This window comes from Oratosquilla oratoria, chromosome 33, assembly GCF_046742065.1.
Source record: "Oratosquilla oratoria isolate Oo_2021 chromosome 33, ASM4674206v1, whole genome shotgun sequence".
NCBI classification, from domain to species: Eukaryota; Metazoa; Arthropoda; class Malacostraca; order Stomatopoda; family Squillidae; genus Oratosquilla; species Oratosquilla oratoria.
The window spans coordinates 30,272,896-30,282,573 of NC_134809.1; the positions used below are offsets into that span (position 1 = coordinate 30,272,896).

A 9,678-nucleotide genomic window follows, 5' to 3' on the forward strand; every position below is an offset into this window, starting at 1 on the left:
CAGAAATTTACCTTACGAAGAGAGGCTTAGGCACCTAAACTTACACTCTCTGGAAAGACCCAGAGTGTGGGGTGATCTAATAGAAGTGTTCAAGTGGATCAAAGGTTATAACAAGGGTGATGCAAACAAGGTCATCATATTAAAACAACAGGGCAGGGCTCGCAGTAATGGGTATAAACTGAACAAATTTAGATTTAAGAAGGAAATAGGCAAGAATTGGTTTACTAATAGGGTGGTCGATGAATGGAATAAACTTAGTAACCATGTAGTAAGCGCTGAAACTATCAGTTGTTTTAAAAAACGATTAAACAACTTTATGGATGGGGATGACAGGTGGTGATGGATAGGGAACTGCCTAGTGTGGGCCTTATGGTCTATTGCAGTCTCCTTTATTCTTATGTCTTATCTTATAAGATCAAAATGGGGAAGAGAATGAAAGGATTCGTTGATGGTGAACCTCTATCAGTATATCATCGTCGACATTGAAGTCAAGAAGGTCAATGGCACACTGAAGGTGGAGAAGGGATTAGTGAAGAGGTACACAAGTTAGGGGATTCCATAGTCACTAAATTCTTGAGTGTCTGTAGACGTGTGGTAGACTGGTATCATCCTTGCATCTATCAGCTGTGTTCTCATTACTCAAGTTTGGAAGAGAAAGTGTAGCCTACATGAATACGATAGTTATAGAGGTGTAGCATAACTATACATATTCCTTGTAAGCTTTTTGATTAGGTGTTTCTGTATACAAAACGGGATTATGTATCAACAAGCCAGTTTCCTGAGGATTCTGGTTTCTAATCCAAGGAATCCACAACTGACATGATCCTAGCCGATAAAGCGTTCGATTTAGCTGGTAGAGACACTGATGATTATGAGGTTGCGACGAGTTTCTAATGAGTCTGTTAATCTCACTTATACTCAGTCACTGAAAGTGCAGTGAAAGTTGTTGGAAGTATATCCAACATTTTCTATGAACATTCCACTGTGATGTAAGGATGTGTCCATGCTCCATTTCTCTTAAATTCTTAATAGAATAGGTAATACGTAGAACTGTGATTGCTAGTGGATTCAGATCAAGCGCTGACCAAGACTTTGTCGATGACGCTACATTCCTTACATTGTTTATGAATGTTCCAGTGTAGACACTCGAATCACTGGATGAAGATACGTAGCCAATTGATTTCTCAGATTAAGACAAAAAATCTAGGCGTGAGAAATTCACCATTCTTTTTTAATAGAGTTCATGCATTCGAGATCTTAGAACTAGAAATCAGTAGACAGTTGGGACTGAGCTATAAAACTAAGAGTACTCTAGACTGGAGTGTCTGACGGTGCATGTACCTGTGCAGAAGGACAGAGATCTGTCTTCAAGGTCCTTTTAGTCACTAACCTCGACACATAGGTTTTGAAGACGCATCTAAATGCCTTCGTCATGAAGTCTCTGACAAGGATCATGGGATAAAACAAGTAACGAACCTTGCCACTGAGCGCCAGGTGACACACTAGTCCCATTTTTGCCCCTCCGGTCAATGACCCTGCTCATAACCTCCGAGATAAATGACTTGGCGTGAACAAGGCTAAGAAGGAGCCTACGTCGGACGCGGTCGCACCAAACAAATCGGTGCAGATAGATCGGGAGTTTGCTTGGGAATGAGTGCTGCCATGCACTGTCATGGCGCTAGCTCCATTTGATTGATTAGTTATCTATAAACGGTTGCATTTTAGTATCATTTTGCTTGTCACTTTTTCAGAGATTGACAAAATGAAAAAAAGTCAACCAGAGCACGAGGTTGCGTTTTGCTGACACACCGCACAATGTGTGTTAACTTTATGTTCATTTTGCGTCCCTCCTAAGTCGCACGTAACGCCAGAACAAAATATCACAGCGAATTACATTGAGTTACAATGGCAAAGCATAAAGACAGACTTTTCAAAGCAATAAAAGACCTTCCGAATGCTGACAGAACACCTTTCAACCTTTGACTGTCAAGAAGACGCCCTAGATATTTTCAGACACAAAGCATCATCACCACCCATTCCATAGATATGAACAAAACTATTAACAATAATAAGTTGCTTGTTATCACTAATGTCCTTGGATATTATCCGGTATGAACGGATCACAACGCCTTAGTAATCGATCCCAGGCCATTTTGTTCTAACCCAGTCCCCGCTGTCGGGCTCAGTACTCGAATACATAACAGCTCCCATATACGTTCCACCGTGCACGATCGACCCTGTGGGGGGGAGGGATGGTGCCTTAAGACCAAAACTTTATTATGGACAATGGGAGGGATTATATGCTCAAGAAACTGTCATTGATAGAACGAGAATCTTGATGATAACCGAAGTCATCGAGGACCGGGGAAAAAAGCCGACGAGAGGTGTGACAAATGTTTTGTCTTCCACTCCGTAGGCTCTGTGGCTAGCTTGTGGCAAGATGCTCTCTTAAGAAACGATATCTACCTTCGCGAGCAGGGACTTTTCCAGCTATGACCTGGATAGGTCGAGTCTAGTCAAACATCCCCACAGTGAGGTATGTCTCGATGAGGACTTCAGGTCAATATAATAGTCCGATTCATTTTGAAAAGATGATTCTATCAAGATGAAAAAAGTTGTCCATAAGTATAAGTAGATATGCAATACATGACGCACAAACGCACGCACGCACGCACTATCCACTATTGCTTTGCTTCTTTTCCTTGCCCAGCATGCATGTACACAGGGATGCCCTTTCCAAAATCTATGCATGTCAGATACATAAAGTAAATACTGCTAAGCCCGTCTAATGATATCTATCGTGGATTATTCTGCGACCCAGAATAAAAACACCATTCTTACTTCTTCCAGATCTTCGTCTTTCGCGACAGTCGTTGACAGCCTCGCAGTACCCGGGACAAGCCAGTTTCGGTATCCCAGCCATGGCTGCCAACCCTTCCATTGCCAGGGTTCCCTCGCAAAGGAGCGAGCGTCGTCGACACCGTTCAAAGTCTCGTGAGCGGAGCAGCTCGAGGATGAGTCGCGCTGGCTCGACAAACTCTCTGACTGGCTACGACACTGACGGCTGGACAGACCACGATATGGACATCTACATGGCCAGGAACCCTACGAGGGGAGGCCTCGTCCAACTCTAATCTCAGAAGAAAAGACCCCTCCAAGACTACTTCAGCACAAATATAACAGCCGGTGACAGTGGCTTTGTGACATCAGTAAAACAGAATTAATGGGCCCTGTAAGACTTTAACAATTTTTGCCATCGCACCGAGTGATACGTGTATTTTAAATGATGGATACAATATCCTCCCACTCTCCCATCCAACTCTCCCCTCAGGCTGAAGTGGGCATTTGAGTTATGCAGTCCACAACCACTCGGCTCAGAAAAAAGTGCTCAGCCCTATGTGAACATTAATCGTATGATACCTACTACTTACATGGTATATATTCCGTATGCCTAAACTTCGATTTCTCCTTTTAATTGCGATTGCTATGCATTTTCTAAATGTATAAGACACGAAGGTTCTGTATTCCATCGGATCGAAGTTTGCGATCCGTTCGAGGCATTGAAAAGCGTCTCACCATTTAGTGCCAACACCTTCCCTCCTTCTCTCACCCTTTCGCCACCTCTTACTATTACTTTATTTCCTTTCCTCCTCGTCCCCCATCTGCTCATTCTTTTCCCGTTACTTAAATAGAAAACAGTGTAGCGACTGTTGGACTTATGTATTCGTAGTGTATGCGTAAATAACCTTACCATACTTTTTGGTAGAAGTCTGCGCCCCAGGTGTCCACTCCACCGAGAGAAGATGTAGCACTTTTTTTTCCTCCTAGTCTTAGGTTTTTTTCTCTTGGGTACAACAAAGTATCATACAAGATAATCATATAACAAATAAATAAAACTCCGTCTGTAAGTACTTCATAGACCCAAGAACAAGAATGAGAAAAGGGGCACGGAAGTAATATTTAATCGAAAAAAGAAATGGGATGAAGGATTACAGGAAGAGAATAAACAAAAACACATCCTCATCCATCGGTCTCAGGAGAAGAATGTTTATGCATTACTGAAAAGATTTCTGTTTCAGATACGAAGTTCATATATTGCTGGGGGGAAGTTCTCTAATTTGACTTGAGCTTTGAGAACCGTAAAACAGCAATACGTGAACTAGATACTCCTTCAGTCTCGAAGTTACTGACTGTGATACTTTGAATCTTCTGGAGAACTTCAAGGATATTGAAGGAGGAACTCGACAAGATTACACGGACGATTTCGGCTCATCCTCTGAGCAGAGGTGACACTTCGCTGTTCGCCTACACATCACAATTCATATTTTTCTCTTGCGTTTATTTCATTTACAGTATCGTAAAGTTTGATACCGATGTATCAATTCAAAGACCGCATGCGAAAGTGTGCGTGTTACCCAAAATAAGTCTTTGTATATAGTTTTCTATTCGTTTTTAAGGTGAAAATGACCACCTGTCTTTCTGGCAGCTCATTGTTACTGACATTATTATTATTATGAGTTCAGAAATACTGACACATTTTCATTCAAATGTGTATTTACTGCATCTGCATATCAATTTTTCTTAATATTCGTAAACAGCGGTTTCTTTTTAATAATTTAACTTTTGTACATTTAATTTGTGGACAATACATGTCATATTTTTGTTAAATGTGATCTTTTCACATTTCCTTATTATTTACGTGATTAGATGATTTTGTTACTTAATTAGCATTATCTATTTACAAATATCTTTGTACACGACAATAGATTAAGTATAAGAACAATAAGTTCCTGAAAAGAAATGGACGAAATCGCTCTCTTCCATTTGTGCATATTTGTTTTTCTAAGTACGTCAGAGTTGCATACATGTGTATGCATTCAGTATTGCCACGTGTACATGACCATAGACATAATACCGAAACAGAATTGTTGTGTGTGTGGATGTAAACGATGTTGTATCTTCTAATCTTGTATATTTAAAATAACATGCGTACGTGATGTATAAATTGTAAGATGTGAATTAATAGAGAGTGATTGTAGAGAGACAACTAAAGTATGCGAAACTCAGGCAACTGAAGACTGCAATAAAATGTAAATAAGACCTTGTTGTTTTCCTTATGAACTTGCAGACTATACTGTATATGTATATGTAAATGTATATGTGTATATGCATATGTATGTATATGTATATGTATATGTATATGTATATGTGTATTATATATATATATACACACACACATATACTAACCATGAAGCCGCCCTGGGGGGAACTTTGGCTTACTCCTGCATAGAGCAAATGGGCCGTTATCTTTAAATGATAATCTAAAAAGAAAAGAACAAGTAACGCATTTAATTTAATTTCATCACACCATATAAAAATAAAATAATCGAAATCTGATGATGATGGTAATGGTGATGAAGATGATGGTGATAATGATGGTGTAGGAATGCGCATTGCTCTAAAGCATCTAGCCAATACGGACACAGCCCGAGGCTCGTTACTTAGAAGAATTGTAGTTTTTAGTTACTGCAATGCAGCAGGATACGCAACATTTTTAGTCTTCTTGTTGGGAGTAAGGGTGCAAAGATTCTTTGGATTTCTTACCCTGGATCATTCAACACAGAGCTGACCATGAGAACAGCAGGGTTGTAGAGGGTGCGGTCCATCTAATTTCAGTGATTGATCTTGAGCTTTGTTGATAGACATTGCAAAACTAACTCAGGAACCAAGGATCCTTAGGACCCAGGGTTCTTTAGAAGATGGGGTTCCTCAGAAACTGGGGATCCTTAGAAGTCGGTCTTCCTTCGGAATCGAGGTTCCTTAGGAGCCAGAATTCCTTAAGAGTTGGTTTTCTTTAGGATCTGGGGTTCCTTAGGAGCTTGGGTTCCTTTGGAGCCGGGGTTCCTTAGGAGTCAGAGCTCCTTATGAGCCGGGTTCTTATGAGGCAGGGTTCCTTATAAACTGAGATTCCTTAGGGGCCGGGGGTCTTTATAAGAACAGGGGTCTTTTGAACCGGGAATCCTTTGGGGCCGGGATTGCTTTAGGGCCAGGGTTCCTTAGAGGTCGGGGTTCCTTAGGAGCCGGAATTCCTTAGGAATTGGGTTTCTTTAGGATCTGGGGCTCCTTAGGAGCTTGGGTTCCTTTGGAGCCGGGGTTCCTTAGGAGCCAGAGTTCCTTATGAGCCGGGTTCCTTATGAAGCAGGGTTTCTTATGAACTGAGATTCCTTAGGGGCCGGGGGTCTTTATAAGAACAGGGGTCTTTTGAACCGGGAATCCTTCGGGGCCGGGATTGCTTTAGGGTCAGGGTTCCTTAGAGGTCGGGGTTCCTTAGGAGTCGGAATTCCTTAAGAGTTGGGTTTCTTTAGGATCTGGGGCTCCTTAGGAGCTTGGGTTCCTATGGAGCCGGGGTTCCTTAGGAGCCAGAGTTCCTTATGAGCCGAGTTCCTTATGAGGCAGGGTTCCTTATGAACTGAGATTCCTTAGGGGCCGGTTTTTTTTTTTATAAGAACAGGGGTCTTTTGAACCGGGAATCCTTCGGGGCCGGGATTGCTTTAGGGCCAGGGTTCCTTAGAGGTCGGGGTTCCTTAGGAGCCGGAATTCCTTAAGAGTTGGGTTTCTTTAGGATCTGGGGCTCCTTAGGAGCTTGGGTTCCTTTGGAGCCGGGGTTCCTTAGGAGCCAGAGTTCCTTATGAGCCGGGTTCCTTATGAGGCAGGGTTCCTTATGAACTGAGATTCCTTAGGGGCCGGGGGTCTTTATAAGAACAGGGGTCTTTTGAACCAGGAATCCTTTGGGGCCGGGATTGCTTTAGGGCCAGGGTTCCTTAGAGGTCGGGGTTCCTTAGGAGCCAAGATTCTTTAGGAGAACGGGATTCCTTAGGAACATGGATTCCTTAGGAGCCGGGTTTCCTTATGAGCTGGGTTTTCTTAGGAGCTTGGGCTCTTTAGGAGCCGTGGGTTCTTAGGAGCCGGGGTTCCTTAGGAACTGGGGCTCCTTAGGAACTGGGGTTCCTTAAAAGGACAGGGGTCCTTTGAACGGGTAATCATTTGGAGCCGGGATTCCTTTGGGGCCAAGGTTCCTTAGAAGTTGCGGTTCCTTAGAAGTCGGGGTTCATTATTGGTCGGGGTTCCTTAGGAGCCGGGGTTCCTTAGGTGGGGTTTCTTAGGAGATGGTGTTCCTTAGGAGCCGGGGTTCCCTAGGGGCCGTCATTTCTTAGAATCTGGGGTTCCTTAGAAGGTCAAGGGCCCTTAGGAGCTGGGATTCCTTTGGGACTGGGATTCCTTTGGGGCCAGGGTTCCTTAGGGGCCGGTGTTCCTTTGGTGCCAGGGTTCCTCTGGGGCCGGAGCTCCTTTTGGACCGAAGTTCCTTTTGTGTCCGGGATTACTTAGGAGCTGGGGTTCCTCAGAAGCCGTTTGAAAAGTCATACTCTGTCTATTCAGGGTTCCTATATGAACCTTATGAGCCGGGTTCCTTATGAGGCAGGGTTCCTTATGAACTGAGATTCCTTAGGGGCCGGGAGTCTTTATAAGAACAGGGGTCTTTTGAACCAGGAATCCTTTGGGGCCGGGATTGCTTAGAACCAGGAATCCTTAGGGGCCGGGGGTCTTTATAAGAACAGGGGTCTTTTGAACCGGGAATCCTTCGGGGCCGGGATTGCTTTAGGGCCAGGGTTCCTTAGAGGTCGGGGTTCCTTAGGAGCCGGAATTCCTTAGGAGTTGGGTTTCTTTAGGATCTGGGGCTCCTTAGGAGCTTGGGTTCCTTTGGAGCCGGGGTTCCTTAGGAGCCAGAGTTCCTTATGAGCCGGGTTCCTTATGAGGCAGGGTTCCTTATGAACTGAGATTCCTTAGGGGCCGGGGGTCTTTATAAGAACAGGGGTCTTTTGAACCGGGAATCCTTCGGGGCCGGGATTGCTTTAGGGCCAGGGTTCCTTAGAGGTCGGGGTTCCTTAGGAGTCGGAATTCCTTAAGAGTTGGGTTTCTTTAGGATCTGGGGCTCCTTAGGAGCTTGGGTTCCTTTGGAGCCGGGGTTCCTTAGGAGCCAGAGTTTCTTATGAGCCGAGTTCCTTATGAGGCAGGGTTTCTTATGAACTGAGATTCCTTAGGGGCCGGGGGTCTTTATAAGAACAGGGGTCTTTTGAACCGGGAATCCTTTGGGGCCGGGATTGCTTTAGGGTCAGGGTTCCTTAGAGGTCGGGGTTCCTTAGGAGCCGGAATTCCTTAGGAGTTGGGTTTCTTTAGGATCTGGGGCTCCTTAGGAGCTTGGGTTCCTTTGGAGCCGGGGTTCCTTAGGAGCCAGAGTTCCTTATGAGCCGGGTTCCTTATGAGGCAGGGTTTCTTATGAACTGAGATTCCTTAGGGGCCGGGGGTCTTTATAAGAACAGGGGTCTTTTGAACCAGGAATCCTTTGGGGCCGGGATTGCTTTAGGGCCAGGGTTCCTTAGAGGTCGGGGTTCCTTAGGAGCCGGAATTCCTTAGGAGTTGGGTTTCTTTAGGATCTGGGGCTCCTTAGGAGCTTGGGTTCCTTTGGAGCCGGGGTTCCTTAGGAGCCAGAGTTCCTTATGAGCCGGGTTCCTTATGAGGCAGGGTTCCTTATGAACTGAGATTCCTTAGGGGCCGGGGGTCTTTATAAGAACAGGGGTCTTTTGAACCAGGAATCCTTTGGGGCCGGGATTGCTTTAGGGCCAGGGTTCCTTAGAGGTCGGGGTTCCTTAGGAGCCGGAATTCCTTAGGAGTTGGGTTTCTTTAGGATCTGGGGCTCCTTAGGAGCTTGGGTTCCTTTGGAGCCGGGGTTCCTTAGGAGCCAGAGTTCCTTATGAGCCGAGTTCCTTATGAGGCAGGGTTCCTTATGAACTGAGATTCCGTAGGGGCCGGGGGTCTTTATAAGAACAGGGGTCTTTTGAACCGGGAATCCTTTGGGGCCGGGATTGCTTTAGGGTCAGGGTTCCTTAGAGGTCGGGGTTCCTTAGGAGCCGGAATTCCTTAGGAGTTGGGTTTCTTTAGGATCTGGGGCTCCTTAGGAGCTTGGGTTCCTTTGGAGCCGGGGTTCCTTAGGAGCCAGAGTTCCTTATGAGCCGGGTTCCTTATGAGGCAGGGTTCCTTATGAACTGAGATTCCTTAGGGGCCGGGGGTCTTTATAAGAACAGGGGTCTTTTGAACCAGGAATCCTTTGGGGCCGGGATTGCTTTAGGGCCAGGGTTCCTTAGAGGTCGGGGTTCCTTAGGAGCCTGAATTCCTTAGGAGTTGGGTTTCTTTAGGAACTGGGGCTCCTTAGGAGCTTGGGTTCCTTTGGAGCCGGGGTTCCTTAGGAGCCAGAGTTCCTTATGAGCCGAGTTCCTTATGAGGCAGGGTTCCTTATGAACTGAGATTCCTTAGGGGCCGGGGGTCTTTATAAGAACAGGGGTCTTTTGAACCGGGAATCCTTTGGGGCCGGGATTGCTTTAGGGCCAGGGTTCCTTAGAGGTCGGGGTTCCTTAGGAGCCGGAATTCCTTAGGAGTTGGGTTTCTTTAGGATCTGGGGCTCCTTAGGAGCTTGGGTTCCTTTGGAGCCGGGGTTCCTTAGGAGCCAGAGTTCCTTATGAGCCGGGTTCCTTATGAAGCAGGGTTCCTTATGAACTGAGATTCCTTAGGGGCCGGGGGTCTTTATAAGAACAGGGGTCTTTTGAACCGGGAATCCTTTGGGGC

General features: G+C 45.3%; 1 protein-coding gene across 4 annotated transcripts in view; it reads left to right on the plus strand.

The window, feature by feature from the left end:
• haf (leucine-rich repeat and fibronectin type-III domain-containing protein hattifattener) overlaps positions 1-5,100 on the plus strand; it is a 143,645-nt gene extending 138,545 nt beyond the window's left edge. For 2 of the 4 annotated variants that reach the window (XM_076172749.1, XM_076172750.1), the window contains exon 14: positions 2,851-5,100. In XM_076172749.1, coding sequence (XP_076028864.1) covers positions 2,851-3,134 — 284 coding nt within the window. In that variant the 3' untranslated portion in view covers positions 3,135-5,100. Of the gene's footprint in view, positions 1-2,416; positions 2,537-2,850 lie in introns of all 4 variants that reach the window. The other 2 variants (XM_076172751.1, XR_012965701.1) reach the window with 2 other exon arrangements.
• Positions 5,101-9,678: the final 4,578 nt, after the last annotated feature.